This window comes from Gadus chalcogrammus, chromosome 16 (genome assembly GCF_026213295.1).
Source record: "Gadus chalcogrammus isolate NIFS_2021 chromosome 16, NIFS_Gcha_1.0, whole genome shotgun sequence".
Classification (NCBI taxonomy): Eukaryota; Metazoa; Chordata; class Actinopteri; order Gadiformes; family Gadidae; genus Gadus; species Gadus chalcogrammus.
Window position 1 is genome coordinate 27566516 of NC_079427.1, and position 25803 is coordinate 27592318.

At 44.4% G+C, this 25803-nt stretch overlaps 1 protein-coding gene across 1 annotated transcript in view; it reads left to right on the forward strand.

Annotated features, from left to right (window-relative positions):
- Positions 1–25803, forward strand: part of ttn.1 (titin, tandem duplicate 1) — a 253662-nt gene that overhangs the window by 139959 nt on the left and 87900 nt on the right. The window contains exons 123-134 of the mRNA XM_056612257.1: positions 10743–11021; positions 13142–13441; positions 14619–14921; positions 16792–16985; positions 17071–17254; positions 20714–21016; positions 21122–21421; positions 22103–22221; positions 23873–24050; positions 24143–24427; positions 24593–24886; positions 25428–25724. Coding sequence (XP_056468232.1) covers positions 10743–11021; positions 13142–13441; positions 14619–14921; positions 16792–16985; positions 17071–17254; positions 20714–21016; positions 21122–21421; positions 22103–22221; positions 23873–24050; positions 24143–24427; positions 24593–24886; positions 25428–25724 — 3036 coding nt within the window. The remainder of the gene's footprint in view (positions 1–10742; positions 11022–13141; positions 13442–14618; positions 14922–16791; positions 16986–17070; positions 17255–20713; positions 21017–21121; positions 21422–22102; positions 22222–23872; positions 24051–24142; positions 24428–24592; positions 24887–25427; positions 25725–25803) is intronic.

The following is a 25803-nucleotide window of genomic DNA, read 5'->3' on the forward strand; positions in this document are numbered from 1 at the left end:
TATATCTTCACATTAAGACTAGATATCTTCACATTAAGACTAGAGTTACAGTAACATTAAGATTTATATCTTCACATTAATACTAGAGCTACATTAAGATGTATATCTTCACATTAAGTACAGTTAAATTAAGATTTATATCTTCGCATTAAGACTAGAGTTACAGTATCATTAAAATGTATATTTTCCCATTAAGACTACAGTAACATGAAGATGTATATCTTCACATTAAGACTAGAGTAACATTCAGATGTATATCTTCACATTAAGACAACAGTAACATGAAGGTGTTTATATTCAAATTTAGACAACAGTAAAATGAAGATGTTTCTGTTGGGTTCCTCCAGGTGGCCGTGAACGTTCTGGACCTGGAGCACACGGTGACCGACGTGATGGAGGGTAAGGAGTACTTGTTCAGCGTTACAGCCTGCAACAAGTGTGGTCCAGGAGAACCAGCCTACATCGATGAGCCGATCAACATCTCCTCTCCTGCCAGTAAGGACCTCAACTATCACTCTACTTTGTCCAGATAGGAGCGGGATGCTTTGATGAGGGACATTAATGTACACAATGTATGCACCGTTCACATTGCAAACGACTTCATGAGTTCAAACTTCTCTGCTCCAAACCACGTTAACGACGGTAAGGCTAGGAAATAGAAGGACACCTTGAAATATCTTTCCATTTTACACAGTTTTGACTTGTCATTTTTGTATTGAACTTTGTATTGAACTAGTTACGTCACTCTGAGAGATGCGCATGGACAGATTTTGTGGTGACATAGCCTAGGCCAGGGATGGGCAACTGGCGGCCCGCATCCTCACTCAGTCAGGCCCGCACATCATTTTTATTTAATCAAAAAAAAAGATAATAATAATAATAATAATTGAGTTACAGAAATCTTGGTTAAGAAAGAAGAATCTGTTCATACTATTCAAAGGCAAACCCATGTGTCTAGTTTGCTTAGAAACGATATCATGATATCAACGATACCACTTAAGTCGCCACTACAACTACTACACAACCCTGAAGTGAATATTATGCTTGTTGGGTTTGAGTTCATTGAGTTGTTGCACTTAATGTTGGGCCACTGTTTTTCAGTTTTGTGACATCATTGAATGATGATATATGTGAGCCCTTTGCACTGATCAAAATACTAACCAATCATATGGCTGTTTGAGCATGGAAAACATGAAATTAATGTATGTTGGTTCAATCAACATACCATACATAGGTTATGAATCTGGAAGATTTTGTAGGTAGTGGCCATCCCCAAAATGCAACAGAATACAGGAAATCATATCCAACAAATTCAAAAATGTGTAGCTTCTCTCAGTTTCCCTCTGATGGTGATGATGAAGAATTGTGGCCCTTTTTATCATGAAAGTTGCCCATCCCTGGCCTAGGCCCATAACCTATTAGTGAAAGCAAAACACCAAGCTCATTGATTTAACGAGGCAGGGTTATTTGAAATAATTAATTAAGTTAATTAATTAAGTTATACGTGAGAGGTCATTCCTCCTCCTGAGTGTGCTTCCTATTTATGTCTAGTGTACGTACCCCTACTGTCCACAAGCACACCCCCCCCCCTCCCCATATGGATATGGAGAATTGTTGCCACGTCCCAGTGGTGGTGGTGTCATATATATGAAAGAGGGCATTCAATTATACTACAATGATCAATTAGGAGGCCGAAGCCCTAAAGGAAGTGATGCAATAGGTGACTGAGGCGAGGACATGAACAAGTAAGCTATAGACCTGGGATCTCTTTAGAGGGTCTCAAAATTATCCACTGGGGGCTCCAGCCCTACAGGAAAGGCTCACACAGCATAATCAAATGCTGCATTGAAACGCATTGGCAACAAGCCGTTATTAGAAATTAATCTAAATTAGTTGACAAGCGATGAAATCTTGTTCATTAGACCTTTAACCAGGGTATATCTTAGAGTACCATATTAAGCGCTATATACATTTCATTTATTAATATTATTATTATTATCTTGGGATTGAAAATTGTGGGTCTCTGGAAAAAGGCCAGCCCTAATCCTTACCCTGACCCAAAACCTCAGATCCCCCGCCCCCCCCCCCCCCCCCTCCCTGCCCTCGGGGTCAGAGAGGGCCAAGTTTCGTGTATATACAGCTGGCCTGTGGACAAGATTTTGAAGTCTTGGGTCAAAAAGTCAAAAGGAGCCGGCACCACGGCCCTTATGAGATAAGAAAAAGTTAATGTGAATTTCTCTCATAACTTTTTGTCATTATTAAAGAGAGGCTTGATTCTCAGATATGAATGTTGGATGGCTACGGTGTAGGTCTGGGAAGAATTTCAGGCCAAAATCTTGCAAGCGAGCCGCTGGGTGAGGTGCAACGAGATGAAGCACTTGCTGAGTAATTTCTTGTAGGGCTGGAATCCCTACATTGATGATCGTATGCATCCTTTGAGACCCCCGTTGATATAAAAGAGACCCCAGGTCTATAGCTTACTTGTTACTGTCCTTAACTCAGAAGTTACCTATTGCATCACTTCCTTTAGGGCTTCGGCCTCCTAATTGATCATTAGGGTGCTTGTGGACAGTAGGGGTACACTAAACATGAACAGGAAGCTTGCAATGAGCATTTCAATCAACACAAATAGTCAATACACACTCAAGGGGAGGAATGACCTGTCACACATGATATCTTAATGAATTATTTCAAATAACCCTGCCTCGTTCAATCAATGAGCTTGATGTTCTGCTTTCACGAATTGGTTATAGACTGTGTCACTACCAAATATTTCCTTGCGCATCTTTCAGAGTGACGTAACAAGCCACCAGACAGTGATAAAAAAAATGAGTCAAGTCGATTTCAAAAGTAACTTATTAATTACAAGTCTAAACTGTGGAAAATTGAAAGATTTGGGGGGCAGTAGATGGCAACCACCATAGCAACCATGACAGTCACGTGGAAACAGGCCCATTGAAAAGAATAGGCCAAAAAAACGTATACATGTCACATGTTTAGAGCCGTTATTGTAATGTATTTTCCGCTGTGGGCAGTTTTACTACAATCTGGTGTGGGACTGGGTTTAAAGAACGTGGTTAGTTTCAGTTTTTGAGGGGGTCTTCTCAAAAATCGGATAAATCGGATTCAGATATGACAATATTTAAATATTTATAATATTTAATATTTAGACTATTATATGTATAAGGTTATAGGCTGAATTCGGTTAAAATGGCCTAGCCGTTATTTTCTTGGCGTTATCATTACATCCTTTCTCGTTACATCGATATAAATTATTGTTATAACGAGATCTGTATCTGACCATTGACCATGAAATTCATATTGACGATATGGCACTATATCCCTATTCTCCCTGGCCCTTCTTGAATTTAATAGACCGTTTTCGTTGCTTCGAGGAGGTCTGGTGGTCTCCGTATATAATAAATAAATATATATAAATATGTATGTATGTAAATAGGTATATAGGCTACATACCTATTTATTTATATTTATTTATTTATATACGGAGACTACCAGACCTCCTCGAAGAATCAAAATAAATAAATATACAGGCCTATGTATAAATATGTATGTGTATATATATATATATATTAGTGCTATATTAGTGGCTCAAAACAAAGAAGCAGTAGCCTGACTGCTATGTTCAAGGCAGTATGTTTGTATGTTCATCGTTTAATTGCACTATAGGCTTTTTTTTTGTATCGTCCTGTTTTGATCAGTATATGCCAATGTTGTCATCCATAAAAAAACATTTGCACAAGGCAAGCCGATGCACTTCTCCATGTTGATAAGAGCATTAAAATGAGAAAAATTAATGGAACAAAGAAATCAAGGGATATTTAGCATAGAAAAAAAATTGTTAGTTAACTATGAGTTAACTATGGCATTGATGCGATTAATCGCGATAAAATATTTTTATCGCTTGACAGCACTGATATATATATATAAATACACATACATATTTATAGATATTTATTTATTTCGTTATATATAAATATTTATTTATTTATTTATTATACACGGAGACCACCAGAACTCCCTGAAGCATGGGCGAGAACAGGGATATAGTGCCATACCGTTAATATGAATTTCATTCATATATATATATATAGGCTATGGTCATTTCACGGATCCCTTTGAGACCAGGTTGACTCGGCCGTTGAGACGGGGATCTGTGTGTGTGTGTGCCACGGAACGTGACTATCATTAACAATTTAAGTGATTCCATGAGGCCACCATGGATTATGAGTTAAGCGCCCGTGGTCGACTCGTTCATTTAAACTGGGATCTGTGTGTGTGCCACGGAATAGGAGTGTCATCAACTTGCATTGGAGCAAAATCCGTGGCCATATCACAGAAAATGGCGTGTTTCCGTGAGGATTCCACTGATTTTGAGTTAAGAGACCGTGGTCATTTCAAAGATTCCTGTGAGACCAGGTTGTTAAGAAGCCGTACGTCCAGAGGTAGCTGCTAGGGCAGAGGGGGTCTCCTCCTGGTGTGATATGTCTGGTAACCGTGCTATCCTGTGTATCCAGCTGTGCCTGACGCCCCGGAAAACCTGAAGTGGAGAGATAAGGGTGCCAAGACCATCTTCCTGTTTTGGGAGCCCCCCAAGTACGATGGGGGCTCGTACATCAAGGGCTATGTGGTGGAGAAGTGCCAGAGAGGGTCGGACAAGTGGGAGCCCTGCGGAGAGCCCATTCCTGAGCTCAAGTGAGACATCTGGACCTGGAGATGACATGGATAGCAAAGCAACCACACAACCAACTGCATAGCAATCACACAACCTACTGCATAGCAACCACACAACCTACTACATAGCAGCCACACAACCTACTGCATAGCATCCATACAACCCTCTGTTTAGATTAGATGTCATACTGCATAGCAACCACACAACCTACTGCATAGCAACCACACAACCTACTGCATAGCAACCACACAACCTACTGCATAACAACCACACAACCTACTGCATAGCAACCACACAACCCTCTGGTTAGATTAGATAGTGTGTTGTAACCACTCTACCTGAACCTTTCATGACGGCGTTCTGTATGTTGTGTGTGTGGCAGGTTCCTGGTGAAGGGTCTGATTGAGGGCCAGTGGTACTCCTACCGTATCAAGGCCTTCAACAAGCTGGGAGCAGGGAAGCCCTGTAGGGCCACCGACGAGATCCAGGCTGTGGACGCTAAAGGTCAGCTCACACATCCCTATGCATCTTCTGCCTCCAGGGGCTGGATCTTATAGAACCCTTCTCCACCACACAACCAAGGAGCATCTTTTGACGTGGTTGCTTCTGAACTCTTCCATTTCCTTCTGACAGAGCCTCCGGTGATCCAGCTGGACGTGAAGCTGCTGGCAGGCCTGACTGCCAGAGCCGGCACCAAGTTTGAACTCCCTGCCGATGTTACGGGGAAGCCGGACCCCAGGGTGAAGTGGACCAAGGCTGACCTGGTGCTGAAGACCAACGAGCGCATCGCCATAGACACCAAGCCTGGACACTCCAAGCTGTCCATAGACAAGAGCACCAGAGGAGACACGGCGACCTACATCATCGAGGCCGTCAACACTTGTGGACGCGCCACCGCCACTATCGACGTCAACATCCTCGGTACACTCAGCTTGTGTTTCAGAAGTTGATTTAAAGTTGTTATAGTCAATAGGCAGAATATAGAGATATCATATTGGTGTGGAACAAAAGATGAGTATCAAATGTGTTGTCCGTCATGCAGATAAGCCTGGTCCTCCCGCTGCCTTTGACCTCTCTGAGATCACCAACGAGTCCTGCTTCCTGGCCTGGAACCCCCCGAGAGACGACGGAGGTTCCAACGTCACCAACTACATTGTAGAGAGACGACAGACAGACAAGGAGGAATGGATCAAGCTATCAGCCACAGTCAAGCAAACCACCTTCAGTGCCTGTAAACTGACCCCTCTGAAGGAATACATCTTTAGAGTGAGCGCTGAGAACCAGTACGGAATCAGCCAGCCTGCCGTGCATGTCCCCATCGTGGCCAAGTACTCCTTCGGTAGGTTGGCCCCTGGAGAACATGTCATCTCTCAGTATTTGTCTGTGTGGAACAGGGATATTTACCAGGTGTGTCTCATGTTGGAACCTATAACCAGAAGAAGTAACGATGGTTCTTGTCTTTTGTTCCAGATCCGCCTGGTTGCCCAACCAGAGTCACTCCTTCAGACATCACTAAGGATGCAGTCACTCTCACATGGTTTGAGCCTGACGAGGATGGTGGCAGCCCCATCACTGGATACTGGATCGAAAAGTTTGACCGAGAGAGTGACAAGTGGATTCGATGCAACAAACTCCCTGTTAAGGATGCTACATTTAGGTAATGGTCAGATCTAATGTTCATGAAGAAAATTACATATGAATCCAATGGTTTCCAGTTCTTACCAAGAAATATGAGTAATACTGTTTATTCTTAGTAAGCTTGGGGACTTGGACAAAAATCCTGCGTGTGCTTCCAGGGTGAAGGGCCTGCCGACCAAGAAGAAGTATAGCTTCCGCGTTTTGGCTGAGAACTTGGCTGGACCCGGTAAACCCAGCGTGGAAACAGATCCCATCCTCATCAAGGATCCAATTGGTTAGTCACATAACCCCTACTATTCCCCACTTATTTTTGGTCAAGATACATACTAATCACCAAAAAACTGTTATTTGAATGAATGACCTGTAGAAATGACTCCCATGTTGACGTTGTGTTGTATCCAGACGCTCCATGGGCTCCAGGCAAGCCACTCGTGAAAGATATCGGCAAGACCACGGCCAACCTGCTGTGGACCCGGCCGGAGCACGACGGCGGTGCCAAGATCGAGGGCTACATCATTGAATTCCAAAAGGCAGGAAGTGAGGAATGGGTCCGTATCGCAGAGGACATTCCTGTGACGGAGCACCTGCTCAAAGGTCTGATGGAGAGGCAGGAGTACTGTTTCCGGGTCAAGGCCGTCAACAAGGCCGGAGAGAGTGAACCCAGCGAGCCCAGCGACCTTGTGCTCTGCAAGGAGAGACTCTGTAAGTCTAACCTCCATCAACAATAAGTCCCTTATCTCTTGGTCCAAGCTTTGATACCCAGCGTTATAATATATATAATAATAGCATTATAAAAATGCAGTAGGCTATTAGCCTACTGCATTATTATTATTGATGTAATATTCAAAAAATAACCCATGGTCCTAAACACACAACTCATAACTCCTGTTCCTCTATCTATCTGTCTGTCTTTCTGGCTCTCTCTCTCTCTTTCTCTTTCTCTTACTCCTTCTCACGTTTTCTCTCTCTCTCTCTCTCTCTCGTTGTCTCTCTCTCTCGTTGTCTCTCTCTCTCTCTCTCTCTCTCTCTCTCGTTGTCTCTCTCTCTCGTTGTCTCTCTCTCTCTCTCTCTCTCTCTCTCTCTCTCTCTCTCTCTCTCTCTCTCTGGCCCTAGATCCCCCGTCGGCTCCTCAGTGGCTGGAGGTGACAAACATCACCAAGGTCAGTGCTGACCTCAAATGGCAGTTGCCCAGCAGCGACGGAGGCTCCCCCATCACCAACTACGTGGTGGAGAAGAGGGACGTGAGGAGGAAGGGCTGGCAGGCGGTGGACACCACGGTGAAGGAGCTCAAGTACTGTGTGACTCCCCTCAATGAGGGCACCCTGTATGTGTTCAGAGTGGCTGCTGAGAACGCCTGTGGGATGGGGGAGTTCTGTGAGCTGGAGGATGCGGTGCTCGCCAAGGACACGTTCAGTGAGTGCTTCCTCTGTGTGCACTGCTTAACCAGTTAGACCAATGCTGTGGGGAATTGTGAAGCATTCGGCATTCACTTCTTGTTCATTTCAGCCACTCCTGGGCCACCGTACGCGCTGACGGTGGTGGAGGTTACCAAGAGACACGTGGAGCTGAAATGGGAAGCCCCCAAAAGCAATGGTGGAAGACCCATTACCAAGTGAGTCATCCAGCCAGTGTCTCAGTCCAGAGCCTTGGAATACTGCTCAGACTAATACATTGTTCTGGTGATGTGATGTGGTTGAGAAATTTGTCTTCTAAACCAACATTGGGGAGGCAGTAGATCAGGAGGTGGAGCGGGTTGGCTTGTAACCAGAAGGTTGCTAGTATGATCCCTGGCTCCTCCTAGTTGAGTGTTGAGGTGTTCCTGAGCAAGACGCCTCACCCTGCTCCTGAAGAGCTTGCTGTCTCCCTGTGTGGTGGACTCCGCCATCGGTTTGTGAATGTAATATGTAATGTATGAGAACCTTGTCTATTTCCAGGTATGTGATTGAGAAGAAGGAGAAACTGGGCAGCCGCTGGCTGAAGTGCTGTAAGACTCCTGACAAGCAGAGCCAGTACAAAGTGACTGATGTGGACGAGGGGACCGAGGTCCAGTTCCAGGTGCGAGCGGAGAACAAGGCTGGCGTCGGAGATCCCAGTGAGCCCACTGAGATCTTCACCATCGAAGACCCAACCAGTAAGTGTCCTATGCTTGAGACGTGTTCCTCTGAACAATACAAACCATCAGAGAGCCCGCCCTTAAAGTGGCCAACATTCTGTTATTTTACTTTTTTTGTGTGTATGTCTTGCGCACTTGGGTATATGGGTTCGGAGCCACTTCAATCTCCTTTTTATCTTCTTTTTCATTATTATCATTATTATCATTATTATTATTATTCTCTCCTATTTCTTACTTTTGTAAATCAAATTTTGTTGAATAAAAATAAAGTTGTCCTCCGAAGAGGGTGGTGGGATATTATAAAAAAAAAAGTGGCCAACATTCGATTCAGCGTAGATGTTGCAAGATGGCCAACGGTTTTTCTTGTGCAGTTGAGTGACCAACCTAGACATATATGCAGTGGTGTAGTCTACGTGATACGCAGGTATACGCCGTATACCCACTAGGAACGCACCAGGATTTGCGTATACCCACTTAAAAATGTGCACGGATACGTATCAATCGTCTTGTGACAGATCTTTCACTTCTGTGTTTATTTTTCGCAAATACCGGTTGGGTATAACTGTAATAAAATACTTTAAGCAGGGGAAGTTATCTCCTACATTCACCATTCATAAAATTCCCCCTGCGTGCTCGCGCTCTGCCCTGTCTCTGTTACGAAGCGCGAAGCTGCCCCTGCATCTCTGCACGTTAGTTGGCGGGCCGAGCCCCTCCTTCTCGCGTGTGTGTGCGTGTGTGTGTGTGTGTGCGTGCGTGCGCCTGTGTGTGTGTGTGTGTCCAGTCCTCCCATATTAATGTGTAAACCACATAACAGGTAGTCAACAATGTTTTAATCCCACTTTATATCTCCTTGTTACTTTTAGATGAGAACCCCTGGCCAGCCTTTCAGACTGGGTGTCAGGCTAGGGAATTTAAAAACAGGCATCCTTGGTTAGAGTGGAGGGAAAAAAAGTTTGGTAAATGTCAGCCAACATACAGTTGGTATACACAATTGAAATTCATAATGTTAATCACTATGCAAATGAGAGTATAGCTAATTCATGGTCATTTTTAAGGTGCAGTAATTTCACACTTTTACACAATTCAATTACTGTATGGTATGTTAGATAACAACAGTAAGAGCTCAAATTAGAGCAATTGAAAGATTGAAACATTAGTCTCCTGTCATCTCCTTCTCATGCACTGGTTAGCCATGGTTGTAAACAGTTCATTCAATTATTTTAAGTAGATTTTGTCCTTGTTTAGCATGTGCTATTGCTACTATAGATATACGCAGGACAACTTGTCATTTTTGTGTTCTATTTGTTCAAGGCAAGGCAAGGCAAGGCAACTTTATTTATATAGCACTTTTCATACACAAGGCAGACTCAAAGTGCTTCACATATAAACATTGTCATACTGTTATTAAACTGATAAACCTACTCAGCTTTCCATGATTGTTGAAAATCATTATACTCTTAAATCAGCGGGTTGTAGACCCCTGCGTTGGTGAGTGTGGTGCGACACCCCATAAGCGCCACACATGTACACGTACCGGTGGGACGGGTTTGTACGAGGCTGGGAGGGAATCATCACAGTATACCCACTACAATAAAATAGACTACACCACTGCATATATGCAACCTAACAGACTTTCAGATAGTCCACCTAGCCACCAAACTCAAAGCTCAACAATATCAACTTTGACCCCTAGATACAGACTACTGACCACCCAATCAGATAGAGCTTTATTTTACATTTTACAACCAGAAAATCGCTGTTTTTTACTTTCTAGTTTTTTTAAATATTTTATATACATTTTGTGAGCTCATATGATTGTTCATAAAGATGATCATGTTACATTTCAACTTGTTGACCAACCATTTGTTTTTATCCTGTTAGGCCCTCCGTCTCCTCCCCAGCAGGTGGCCATCCCCGACGCCAGCAGGCTGCACATCAACGTGACGTGGAAGCCTCCTACTAAGGACGGAGGCTGCCCCATCACCGGCTACCACGTGGAGGTGGCAGAGGCCCGCCCAGAGCTTAAGTGGCTCCGGGTCAACACCCGACCAATCAAGGAGCTCCAGTTCCGCGTTGATGACGGAATCAAACCAGAGAAGAAGTATGTCATCAGGGTGCGCGCCATCAACTCCATCGGTGTCAGTGATCCCTCAGAGATAACCGACAAGATCTTCACCAAGGATCCTGACTGTACGTATAATCGCTTACACTCTTGATCCGTAGAGCTCAAGACTACTATGTTTCCACTTGTTTAGTTTGCGTCATCTTATAGATTACATCACCACCCTTTTTCCCCAGGCGCCCCGACCCTGAAGCTTGACGGAAAAGACTTAGTGGTGGTTGAGGGGGAGAAGCTCCACCTCAACATCCCCTACACCGCCATCCCCACACCCAGCATGGTGTGGCAGAAGGACAAGGTGGAGTGTAAGGCAGACGACAAGACCTCCATGACCATGGAGATGAGCAATGCTCACCTGGAGAAGCTGAGGTGTTCCCACGGCGACGCCGGAGAGTATACCATCACCCTGAAGAATAGTCTGGGAATCGTCAGCGAGACCGTCAACGTCAAAGTCATTGGTAGGCCCCTCCCACAGTATCCACAGCCCACTGCTGATGATCTACTTTGATTGTGTTGAGGTCATTGGTAGGCCCCTCCCCCAGTATCCACAGCCCACTGCTGATTATCTACTGTCAGTAGGGATGGGAATCGAGAACCGGTTCTTGTTCAGAACCGGTGCCGAGTCAACCGATTCCTTTGAATCATTAGCAAGCCTGCTTAACGATTTCGCTTATCGGTTCCTGTCGCGGCAAATGCGTCATGACGTCACACACACGCTGCTTTGTTTTGGTTCAGAACGCAGCAAACATGGCGCTGTCACGTTACAATTGTACCGGGGGCGAAAATTGTACCGGCCTACGTCATCCAAAGTAATCCATTCCAAACCTGCCTGGCAACAGACGATCGCGTCGAATGACATGGAAGGTTCTTGAACATTCACGAACTCGTTCATTGAGCGCGACAAGACAGATAACACTTATTTTACAAATTACATTTATTAGCGTTCCTAACTTTATATTTCTATTGTATTGCATTTATCTATTTCCCTACACAGTAATAGCTAAATGTTATGGGGATAACGTGAATAATAATAATAAAAAACATTTACCAGTTAGTAAATGCCTGCTCACCTATCTACCAATTTATCTATCTATTATCTATCTATCTATCTATTACCTATAATCTATTCTCTAAATTTAATTAAGGAAATTAAATTAACACAAGCTAGCTAGACTATGATACACATTAAACACTCAGTTTACTAGCTAAATTCGATTAAACAATTAAATGCAATACAAATATAAAGTAAAAACAAGTGTTATCTAGCGATCCGTTATCTGTATTATATTATTTCGTCTTCGGCAACATGAGCGCGATTGAAACCTGCCTGGCAAAGGACAACACCTTACGTAATATGTTGTCCGTTGCCTGGCAACGGACAACTGATGATGTAGGCCGGTACAATTTTCGCCCCCCGGTACAATTTTAACGTGACAGCGCCGCCGAGGAAGAAGGGCATTGTGCGTTCACACCAAACGCGACGGTGCGACAAGATCCCATACAAAGTGAACGTGGAGACGCGTAACAAGCGGATTTTTCGCGAGAGAAAACCGGCGACAAGTTTTGATTTGTCGCGCCACACTTTCGCCGTGCACAGGCGAGCGCGTTCACGAGGATTTGTGCCGCGACAAATTCGCTCGAGTTGAAATATTTCAACTTTGGCGCGAATTTCGCGTGATGACAGCCAATCAGCGTTCAACAGCGTGACAACTAAGTGACATGTGTAACGTAACAGCCAATCAGCGTTCAACCGTCAAACTCAGTGCAGTGCAGTCTGGGGTGAACTGCAGCAGGAGAAAGTGATTGTTGTCGTTACCGACTCCCGGAGCTCTATATATAATAGTATATAATATAATATAATTGTATAGATAATATCACGACCAACAGCTCTGTGCGCCTCCGGATGGCCGTAGCGTGGGGAGCTCTCATAGGGATTGGGCTTCTCAGGGTTTGTTTACCGGCGTTGCCATGGTTTCCGGTTTTGTGTGTTCCAACGGTTTATTAGGTAGGCCCATCTAATAAATCTCTGTCTAATCAATACTTCATTTTGTTTATGTCAGTTTAATTTTTTTACAAGTTAAATGCAAATGAGCACTGTTAGTATTCCAAAAGGCACAAGCTCTTACTTGACTGTTTTCAGTCTGTGTTTTTAGTTTTATGGCACATAATGATGGCATTTGGGCTTAAAAAGCCAAACATATATTTTTTTGTCTAGACCAATTGATTTGAAAATGAACAATTTCCTAATACTAGACGCACTTCCGATCAGATATTAAAGAGATTTGATACAAACAAACACATTTGTACTTATTTTCTCAGCCAATGAGAATCGATAAGAGAATCGATAAGGAATCGGATCGATAAGCGGAATCGGAATCGTGAAATTCTTATCAATTCCCATCCCTAACTGTCAGTGTGTTGAGGTCATCGGTAGGCCCCTCCCACAGTATCCACAGCCCACTGCTGATGATCTACTGTCAGTGTGTTGAGGTCATCAGTAGGCCCCTCCCACAGTATCCACAGCCCCCTGCTGATGATCGACTGTCAGTTGAAGGAGCCCTGTCTGTTAACCCTGCAGGTCTTCCTGGTCAGTGTAAGGACATCAGCTCCAGTGATGTCACAAAGAACTCCTGCAAAATGAGCTGGAAAGCCCCCGAGAACAACGGGGGCACACCCATCGTCAGCTACACCCTGGAGCGCCGTGAGTCCTCCAAGAAGACCTTTGTCCCGGTCCTGTCAGGGGAGGACCTCCTCTCCTGCTCCGTCAAGGACCTCTACGTCAACTGTCAGTACCACTTCCGGGTCAAGGCGCACAACAAGGTGGGGGCTGGAGAGTACCTCGAGCTGCGCAGCCCAGTGATCATTGAGGAGATCAAGCGTGAGTTCTTAATTCATATAGATCCTATGCATCAAATATAATGTACTAACATTTATACATTATACTATTGTTAGCACTGAAGAAATCACTTGTAATTTCTTTCATAATTTTTATCATATACCATCATATATATATCACATACTATCATATGTCATATACTGTTATGACTGAAGGAATCATGCATAAGTACTTCATTCATATATATTGCACTATCATATATAATATGCTATCATATATATACCAGGGATGGGAAACTGTCATGATAAAGAGGGCCCCAATTGAACCTACGTATATTATTTAATATTTTCCATTCTCAAATGCATTTTTTACGTGTCTGTACTCTTCTTAAACGACAAATACAACAAGTTTGTTTTAAAAGAACCAACAACAGGCATATGATTGATTCGTATTTTTTTAATGCGAAGGGCTCACATAAATCATCATTGAAGGATTGCACAAAACTGAAAAACATTTGCCCAATATTAAGTGCAACAACTAGCATTCAGTGCAGTTGTAGTAGTTCTAGTGGTGACTTACTTTGAAAGGCCATGGCTCTCTGTCTTTATTCCTCAATGATGGGGAAGGCCCGGGGCCTTACTGCATCCCTGATATATATTTTATACTCTCATATGTATAATATATAGAAATCAACGGAAAACATTATTCAAATATATACTATCAAACAAATATACAGTCGTATATTAAATGTATGATCATTTATCTGATGTACTATCATATATGATTTACTGTGTTCTTTGATATAAAATAAATACTGTCATATATATTGTGCAATCATATATTTTGTACAATTATATACTTTCATATATGCATAATACTATCATATATATTGTACTATCATATAAATTGTACAATTATATACTATCATATATATATAATCTCATATATATAATATTATCATAAATATGAAATGATCATCTTCAATATATTATCATCTATATTGCACAGATAAGATACTGCATCATATCTGCATCAGATAATATACAACAAAATATTATAATTTATAATATATATGATAAACTATAGACCCAACCCTGGACCTTATGTTACTGCCGTTATTATTGAAGAAATCAAGTTTAAAAAGGTTAATAATACACTATGATATACATGTTATATATAATTTGGCGCAGACCTAACCTTAACACTGATGGATCCACAGAGAAACCAGACCCACCCATCCAGGTAGCGGGCCAGGACCCCACCTCCAAGTCCATCACGGTCACCTGGAAGGCCCCAGACTACGACGGTGGCTGCGCCATCCAGGGCTACATCCTGGAGAAGATGTTAAAGGACGGGGATCGCTACGAGAGGATCAATCCCAGCCTGGTCCATGGTCTCTCCTACGTGGTGAAGGAGCTCCAGGAGGACATGGAGTACCAGTTCAGAGTCCGCGCCGAGAACGCCGCTGGAGTCAGCGAGCCATCTCGCAGCACACCACTCATCAAGGCTGCTGACCCCGTGGGTAAGTACTGGACCCTGCTCGCCTGGGCCTCATGCCCCAGCACCACGCACGGAGGAACCGCCTAGAACCTCAAGACCCAGCACAATTCACTGAGGAACCTGCTTAGAACCTCATGACCCAGCACCACACACTGAGGAACCTGCTAAGAACATCATGACGCAGCACCACGCACTGAGGAAACGGCTTAGAACCTCATGACCCAGCACCACGCACTGAGGAACCTACCTTGAACCTCATGACCCAGTACCACACACTAGGGCTTTGACTCCGAACTTCGTTATTCGAATTTAATTCGAAAATAAATTAATATTCAAACGAATATTAGGCAGCCCTTAAAATTGCAAACTGTTATGGGCATTCTTTTTTATAAATGCCTTTGCTTGAACGTAGTTTTCAAATTCAGATTCCGAGGCTTTTTCACACCTGGTGAGGTTGTGAATCGCATGCGGATTAGCAAGGCTATTATTGGTCATCTGGGGCCGGTTGCACCAACTGGGCGTAAGCCTGGTCGTAACTACGCCTGGTCGTAACTTGGCGTTCTAAGTCCAACCTAACCGTTACGCCGGTTGCACCAACTGGGCTTAGCGTTCTTTTCACTAAGACCAGGCGTAAATCCTACGCCTGGTCAGGGGCAGGCGTAGAGTTGAAATTCCAGGCTGTTTCTATAGCAATTACATCCAATCCAATGCAGCTTTACCACCATCCTTGCAACGCTTCGCTAAACTGCATTTCAAAGCACAGCCGGCGATATGATCAGTGTTCACAGATCGACTGCCTGTCGGGAAGATATCGCTGGCCGATTAGTCCGTTCTCAACTTATAATCAGTTGTGAATGTTGTTTTAACTATTTTTATATATTTTATACAGGCCGACACATTAAACAAATCTCTCCTACAGAAACATTCCCGTCTAAATGCCTGCTCGTCGTAAACCAGACATTACAAATACATATTTTAATTATATTCGTTTGCAGTGTTTTATTGTTAGGCATTAACACAATTGATGAATGACAATGAGTGAACGAATGAATTATTTATTTCGGTGTCCAACAGCATGTCAAATAAAATAGTAAACAGCTGTTGTCACGAGGTATCCTAGCAACGCGGTGATATGCGCATACCATGGAACATTCACATGGCCGCGCATGGCTAAGACCGGGCGTAGTTAAGACCAGGCGTAAGTCCCGTTGGTGCAACCGGCGTTAGTTCCATTCTAACGCCAGGTCGTAACTAAGACCTACTTAGCAGTTACGACCAGTCTTAGTTACGCCCAGTTGGTGCAACCGGCCCCGGGTTCCTGTAGGTGGCGTTGCGTCCTGCTTTGCGCCAACTTTGTATTTTATATTTACTCTCCTGACCAAAGTTTGGCGCTACTTTGGGTTCGAAAAAATACAGGGGAAAATAACCGGTAAAGATAAAGCAATATGTAGAATATGTAGGACCAAACTCCCATACCACGGGACAACCAGCAACTTGAGAGCCCACCTGTCTACACTACATCCCAGCAAGCTGCACTCAATGTCAATTTGACGTTGACTGATACACTGCCCTCTAGTGGACAAAGCATATACAACTTAAGTTTTATACCATATATGTCTTACTGAAGGCATTTAATGGTCAAAATATTATTAATAAATGTTCAAATATATTCGAATATTAATATTAATAAACAAACAAACTTCGAATATGATTCTTGGGCAAAAGTCAAAGCCCTACCACGCACTGAGGAACCTGCTTAGAACCTCATGACCCAGCACCACACATTAAGAAACATGCACAGAAACACAGCCTTATGTCCTATCAAAACCTACATAGAAACACAGGCCTCATACCCATCCACCACTCACTGAAAAACCAACTTGGCCTTGCAGAGAAACCAAAGGTCACCCTTCACGCCCGCGTGCAGTCCGGCGTGTGCGTCAAAAAGGGCCAGGAGGTCCGCATCGACGCCTACATCTCCGGATGCCCCTACCCTAAGATCAGCTGGCTGAGGAACGACGAGAACGTCACCAATGAACCTACCAAGAAAATTGCTCCAATCATCAAGAAGAAGAGCAGAGCCAAGGTCTTCTTTTCTCCATGATAACGTGATGAAGTGTTTTCAGTTTGCATTGTCTCCTACCTCTCACCACCAGACCTTCTGCCTGCAGGTTCCAGAGCCTGTTGAGGAGTCTGTGACCCCGATGAGGGAGCGTCTGGGTCTGGAAGCCACCCAGAAGGGCCAGGCGGCCCTGATGATCCGAGACACCGTCCGGGCCGACCATGGGGTCTTCACAGTCCAGGTGGAGAACCAGCATGGAGCTGCCACAGCCACCTGTGTGGTCAACATCCTCGGTAACAAAGAACCCATTCATGTTATTCTCCCTCAGCATCGGACCCTCTAGTTCCACATCATTAGACACTAGACTACTGCTCTAGTAATAGACCACTACTCTGGTTAGATAATTATAGTCTTAGATTCATACTCTAGTAAGAGACCACTTACATTGGACCGCTCCTGTAGTAGGAGACCAGTAGTTAGACTACTACTCTAGTAAGGGACAACTACTCTAGTAGGAGAGCAGTATTGTTAGACCACTACTCTAGTAGGTGACTAGAGCCCGACAGATTTATCGGCGGGCTGATGTTATCGGGGGGGCCGATGTTATCGGCCGATATTAGGCATTTTCCAACTATCGGTATCGGCATTTATAATGGCCGATTAATTAACGTTTTTGGTTAAGGACTTTGAGTTTCATGTCTTAAGTTTGTATTTCTATACATTTTATTTATCAGAACTTATCAGTATCAGTTTAGTGAAGTAATGAACGAGTCCGGGTGTGATAATAGAAGAAAAGAATAATTAAGTACCCAGCCTCGAAGAATCGAGAATCGGTGGCTGCTACATTCCAACCATATTCCAACCATATTCCGACCTATAAGCAGACCCACTGCCGATCAAAATGAAGGGTCTTGCCCCCGAGAGAGCATCGGCCCTGGAGGGAACGTCTCCCCTATGCTCCTCGACTACGGTCTGGGAGCCGACAGCAGGAAAGGTGTAACACCAACCATCACATAGTTAATTATTTTTAGCACCAATATGTTCTTGTTGTCGAGGCTATGTGGTAGTAGCCCTATGCACACAGTTTACGTATCCACAAGCATGAAGACGAAAATAGAAGGCGGAGGGCTTTCGTGGAGGCTAAACGCAATAAATGCAGTCAACCCACCTCTGATATTTCAGAAATAGTTTATTCACCTCTCAACAGTTTATGCACCTTAACAAAAAAAACATTAAGTAGGCCTGCCACTGGTTATAAACCTTAGACAAGGTCATACACAAAAAAGCCAGGGCTGGCTTCAAGAAGTGAAATAAACAAACGGCTTACCGTCAGAAGAGTTGCAGGCGACGAGTAGGCCTACTGCTGCTGAAACACTTAAGTACCATGTCCTTCTATTCGCTTGTGCATTTGCGTGTAAATGGTTAGCAAATTTCGTAAAACCATTTTTTGTTGGTCCGGTCTACATGTGTTTTGTGGATCTGGAGAAGGCGTATGACCGGGTCCCCCGGGAGAAACTGTGGGAGGTGCTGCGGGAGTATGGGGTAAGGGGGTCTATCCTCAGGGCCATCCAATCTTTGTACTCCCAAAGCGAGAGCTGTGTTCGTGTTCTCGGCAGCCAGTCAGTTTCGTTCTCAGTGGGTGCTGGTCTCCGCCAGGGCTGCGCCTTGTCACCAATCCTGTTTTTGATATACATGGACAGGATATCGAGGCGTAGTCGTGGTGGGGAGGGGTTGCAGTTCGGTGGTCTGAGGATCTCGTCACTGCTTTTTGCAGATGATGTGGTCCTCATTGGATCATCGGCCTGTGACCTTCAGCACTCACTGGATCGGCTGGCGGCCGAGTGTGAAGTGGCTGGGATGAGGATCAGCACCGCTAAATCTGAGGCCATGACTCTTAGCAGGAAACCGGTGGATTGCTTACTCCGGGTAGGAAATGAGTCCTTAGCCCAAGTGAAGGAGTTCAAGTACCTCGGGGTCTTGTTCGCGAGTGAGGGTACTATGGAGCGTGAGATTGGCCGGAGAATCGGAGCAGCGGGGGCGGTATTGCGTTCGCTTTACCGCACCGTTGTAACGAAAAGAGAGCTGAGCCGCAAGGCAAAGCTCTCGATCTACCGGTCGATCTTCGTTCCTATCCTCACCTATGGTCATGAGGGCTGGGTGATGACCGAAAGGACGAGATCGCGGGTACAAGCGGCCGAGATGAGTTTTCTCAGAAGGGTGGCTGGCGTCTCCCTTAGGGATAGGGTGAGAAGCTCAGCCATCCGTGAGGAACTCGGATTAGAGCCGCTGCTCCTTTACTTAGAAAGGAGTCAGCTGAGGTGGTTCGGGCATCTGGTAAGGATGCCCACTGGGCGCCTTCCTTGGGAGGTGTTTCAGGCACGTCCAGTGGGGAGGAGACCTCGGGGAAGACCCAGGACTAGGTGGAGAGATTATATCTCAACACTGGCCTGGGAACGCCTCGGGATCCCCCCGTCAGAGCTGGTCAATGTGGCCCGGGAAAGGGAAGTCTGGGGCCCCCTGCTTGAGCTGCTCCCCCCGCGACCCGACCCCGGATAAGCGGATGACGATGAGGATGAGGATGAGGCATTTTTTGTTGATAATTAGGCTAACTGTCTTTGATATAGGCGGACATATTATTTTTGATTCAAACCAGGATTTTGCGTGCTGCAGCTCAACGTTATGTTGAATCGATGTAACAAGTTTACTCAGCAGCCAATGAGCATTGACCAAGCCGAACCTGGTATGCATGCACAACCAAAGTGATGCGATTTCCACGCTCATTTATTTTATTATATTTAAATTACAGTTTGCACATTTAATATTAAAAGAATAACTAAAGGGGATATTTTTATTTTTGGCCATGCCATGACCTGTGGTAGGAGGGGCATTAATAACCGCTAGGGGGGGCACGGCTCCCAAATGCCCCACCTTAACGCCGACACTGCTGCAGTGGGTCTGCTTATAGGTCGGAATATGTTCGGAATGTAGCGGCCACCGATTTTTGACAGGCTGGGTACATTATTCTTTCTTACACACAACTGGACTCATTCATTACTTCACTAAACTGACATGCACACTCGCGCTCGTCCACTCACTCGCTGACGTCACACACACACACACACACACACACACACACACACACACACACACACACACACACACACACACACACACACACACACACACACACACACACACACACACACACACACACACACACACACACACACAGCCAGTGATATGCGTACAAGATGTGCATACTTTCTCGTGCTCACGAGATACTTTCTCGTGAGCACTAAATACTTTCTCGTGCTCACGAGCAACGTTGAAAAAAAAAATACCCAATGTCGCTTTACGCGTTCCGCACTTTTCTGTTGTGACAATAAAACAATGAAATAAAGTTTATTTTTAAACTGACTTACCTTATTATTTTAGTGAGGACTCATAAATAACTACAAATAACCAATTTGAGGGAAATCTGTTTATGTTTTGTAACACGTTTCTGGAATTTATTTTCTAAATATATGTCGTAATATCGGATTTTTAAATCACCAAATATTTGTATCGTATCGGCTTTAAAAAAAATCCTTTATCGGTCAGGCTCTATAGGAGACCAGGAGTGTTTGACCGCTACTCTAGTAAGGGACCCCTCGTATTAGACCACAGTAGTTCTGAACCACTACCATTGACTGGGTCTCTTTGAAGACTCTGAGTGGGTCTAAGTGAGTGTCGTTGTGTTTTGTGATTGACAGACAAGCCTGCTGCTCCCATCAACTTCACATTCGATGAGATCAGGAACACCTCGTTGGTGTGCCAGTGGAAGGCTCCCGAGGATGACGGAGGCAGCGAGATCCTTAACTACATCCTGGAGAAGAAGGACAACAAGAACGAGGAGGTGGGCTGGATCACCATCACCTCCACACTGAAGGGCACCAGCTACCCTGTCACCAAGCTCATTGAAGGGAAGGAGTACATCTTCAGAGTCTCGGCGGAGAACAGGTTTGGCTGCGGACCCACCTGTACCTCGGAGCCAGCGGTGGCCAAGAACCAGTTTGGTAAGTCATGACTCGTCCACACTATGGTCAAAGGTCTACCATGTGAGCTTCAGAATAGTCCTGAGAGTCCTGATACTGAGTGTGCTTCATAACGTCCCTCCCCAGACCCCCCAGACGCCCCCAACACCCCAAGGGTGCATGAGGTGACAGCCAGCAGCGCCCGTATCTCCTGGCATGAGCCCAAAGACAACGGCAGCCCCATCCTGGGCTACTGGATCGAGAGGAAGGAGGTGAACAGCAAGCACTGGACCAGGGTGAACCGCGTCCTTCTCAACTCCCTGGAAGTGAAGGTGATCGGCCTGATGGAGGGCCTCACCTACATCTTCAGGGTGTGTGCTGAGAACCTGGCCGGCCCCGGGCCCTTCAGTGAGCCCTCCGATCGCACCGTGGCCATGGACGCCATCTGTGAGTACCTTCCAGTGTTAACACGCCTCAGCGTACCTCCTACTTGGTTACAAACTCACAGACTTGACTGTAGCATATGCTTTAACACCTGACACGAAAATACAATAAAACAACGTAATGTATAGTTTATTACACCACAGAGACCTTATGGTAACCTATAGTTCATCACCCCACAGTAACATATAGTTTATCACCTGACAGTAACGCGCGATTTATCGCGCGATTAACGCAATTTTTATTTATTTATTATTTATTTTTTTTCCTTTGGCTCAAAACAAAGAAGCAGTAGCCTGACTGCTATGTTCAAGGCAGTATGTTTGTATGTTCATCGTTTAATTGCACTATAGGCTTTTTTTTGTATCGTCCTGTTTTAATCAGTATATGTCAATGTTGTTATCCATAAAAAAACATTTGCACAAGGCAAGCCGATGCACTTCTCAGTGTTGATAAGAGCATTAAAATGAGAAAAATTAATGGGACAAAGAAATCAAGGGATATTTAGCATAAAAAAACATTTGCAATTAATCGTGATTGCTCGCGATTAATCGTGAGTTAACTATGGCATTAATGTGATTAATCGCGATTAAATATTTTAATCCCTTGACAGCACTAATATATATATATATATATAAAGGTTATCATACCTTAACAAATCATCCTCTTAATAATTTTCCTTCTCAGTGCCCCCTGGCCCCCCCATCCCCTGGGTGGTGGACACTGGGAAGGATTGTGTGATGATCGCCTGGAAGCCCCCTCTCTACAACGGTGGAGGAGACATCCTGGGCTACCATGTGGAGAAGGTACACACTGGAGATTGGATATCATCTAGTACAACTACACCACCTGTGGCTCCACCACACTCCTACTTTATCACAAAGCTCTACCTACTAATACTAACACACTGGTAATTTGGTAACAGAGTGCAGTGACAGGGTAGTGGTTGGTTTTAATTTGGTACTACTACACTTCTACACCATAGTACTACTACACTATAATACTACTTCACTACCACCAGTGTTCATTTCGTTAACGAAAAATATGACGAAAAATGTTCGTCAACAACCTTTTTTCCGTGACTAAGACGAGACGTTGACGAGCTAAAAATAGATCTTTGATAATAAAAACTATGACAAAATTTCATTTTGTTTTTGTTGACGAGACGAGAGAGGACGAAAATGTTAGTGGTGTGCTATTTGGACATTCAAAATGCACGATATTTTCCAATCAGTACACTCGTAAGGTTCTTATGCAACTGTTAACTCCTCCAGTAAATAGGACGGACCTTAGCTACGACTTGGCAACGGGAGGTATAGTCCACTCAGCTATGAGCTAGCGTTATGCATTGTACATATCTTCCCAGCTTTTATTCCACAGATACTAGGGTCTATAGCATATAACCGCGTTGTCTGATTACAGTTTAATTCATTTTTCGCAATTTACCGGCTCTCGTTTTGAAGAAAATCACCGCGCCATTCGTTTCAATGGGAATCGCCACGGCCTATACTTCAACATAAGGTGGACTTTGAAATTCGTCCCAGCCTTTATACAAAGATACTATAGGGTTTATAGCATATAATCGCGTTTTCTGAATACAGTTTAATGCATTTTTCACAATTTACCAGCTATCGTTTTGAAGGCTGAACAGACAAGAGTACTAAAGTGTGACGTCACGTTTCGATAGCAACAGATTCTCGGTTCTACACAAGCCAAATTAACAAGGGGAAATCCTATGCCACACAAACCTTTTATAGAAAAGGAACAATCTTTTTGCAAATTGATTTGTGAGTTTGCTTTACCAATGATGTACGTAATATTGAGAATAGATTGTCTTCATATAAAAAAAAAAACTAAACTAAACTAACGTTTACAAACTTTTCCTTTTAATACCCCAGGGGAATACATGAACGCCTTGACATTTTTCGATTGGACTTGAAATTGATTTATTTTATTGAAAGAAACAACACATGGAAGCAATGGAGAACGCCATCTCTCGTTCGGTTGTTTAGAACTGAAAATCCGGTTGCCAGGACAACGTATCGTTTCACTTTAGTACTCTATTTGAGTGGAACAACTTAGCAGGTGTCCATATATATAGGGTTAGCCTAATTGAACTAGTTTAAAAAGAGAAAACATTTTGACTAAAAGTTGACTAAAATGTAAGGACTTTTCGTCGACTAAAACTAGACAAAAACTACAAAGGAAAACAATGACTAAAATGTGACTAATATAATAAGCATTTTCATCAAAAGACTAAGACTAAGACTAAATCTAAAATAGCTGACAAAATTAACACTAAAGGTCTACCACACAATAGTACTACTACCCTATAGCAGGACTACTATGTTGAGGAGGTTCACAATGGGGAAGATACTGCTATATTCTGGTTTGGATACAGCTTGGTTGGGTTTGGTCACATGGTGTGGTGACATGGTGTGGTCACATGGTGTGCAGGTGGTGGCTGGGGAGAAGGAGTGGAGTCGCTCCACGGAGTTCAGGTGCAAGGAGCTGAGCTACACAGTGAGTGGTCTGACTGAGGGAACCGACTACTACATCAGAGTCCTTGCTGTCAACGACGCAGGGCCCGGAGCCCCTGGAGTCACCGAGCCAGTGACCGTCAAGGAGCCACAAGGTAGCCCCCAGACCCCCACTACACTGACCATATCCATCCATACTACCACTCCACCCTGGTGACCCCTGCTGTGTTGCTCTGTGTGTGTGCAGAGGCCCCGGCGGTAGACTTCAATGTCTCGGTGAAGAACGGAGTGATGATCAGGGCGGGGGAGGCCCTGCGGCTGCCTGCCATGGTCAGCGGGCGCCCGCAGCCAGATGTGAAGTGGAGCAAGGACACGGTGGAGGTGGACAAGGAGAGGGCCCTGGTGGAGACAGAGGGAAGGAACAGTGTGCTCTTCATCAGGAAGGTGGTGAGGGCTGACCACGGAAAATACCAGGTCACCGGTACCAACAGTAGTGGAACTAAGTCTGCTGAGACCCGGGTGGACGTCATGGGTCAGTCACAACTACACTATTACTACTACTAGAGCTCAACTAGCCAGCTACACTATTAGATTAATTTATTTACTCAAGTTAAACTATTATTGTAGGGTTAACCCTCACCCTAGAACTGAACTACTAAACCCTGTGTTTGATTACTATGTGTGTGTGTCTCTGTAGATGTCCCTGGGCCGGTTGTGGACCTGAAAACGGTGGTGGTGACTAAGAAGAACATCACCCTGACCTGGGCTGACCCCCTGGACAATGGAGGAAGTGACATCATGGGTTATGAAGTTCTAAGGAAGGACGCCAAGATGAAGCTGTTCCGCCAGCCGGTGGAGACGGCGGCCTGTAAGTGTGACATCCAGGACCTGCTGGTGGGCGAGGAGTACGACTTCAGAGTCATCGCAAGGAACAAGTATGGAGACGGAGCCCCTGCAGACCTGGGCCCCATCCTCGCTGTGGATCCCAAAGGTAAAACCTTATCCTGACCCTTACCTTACCAGAGCCTTTACCCTGAAGGTCCTTTTACATTGAACACCATTATTCGTAGCGATTTTTTCCAACGTCAATACATTTATTCCAAATCATGGATCTGAATCGGACGGTTACCATATAAGGCTATTCTGATTTGCATAAAAATAAAAATAAATGTTATTCAAATCAAGGTCGACTTCAAGGTCAGCTATGTTGGTTGAATAATTTATCATTTTCAATTATATATGGAAAATGCTGAATATATGATGTAAATATTTTTGTCATGACAATTCCGTGCGCGTGTTTTTTTGGTTTCTGCATCATTTATTCACAACGTGTCCAGTGGCCACGGACCTTACCTTTACCATTACCATGCCCTGTACAATATACATGACTTTATACTTTCATCAATCAGTCCTAAATTGCATGTCATTATTTAGTGTGAGTCAAAGTTAAAAGAAGAAAAGATGGCAGAATGAGGCCTGTTTTAGAGGGATCTGTGAACATCAGCCTCACTATGTTGACCTCGGACCTCCAGGAACCCCCTCGGCTCCAGAGAAGCTGCACTACAGCGACAAGGGGAAGAACAGCATCAGTCTGGTCTGGCAGCTCCCCCGTACGGACGGAGGGAGCCCCATCCTTGGCTACTATGTGGAGAAGATGAGGTCGGACAGCAACGAGTTCGATGTGGCAGGACGCATGTTCCCAGGGTGCTGTGGAACCCTTGAGAACCTGTCGGAGAACCAGGAGTACCAGTTCCGAGTCTTTGCCGTGAATGAGGTTGGAAACGGCGAGACGTCCAAGCCCTTCTCAGCCAAGATCCAGGACGATGAACGTATGAACACATTAATTATTAAGTATTAAGTATAAACACTTGTTAATAGTGATTGCATGTCATATACTATGGACACCTC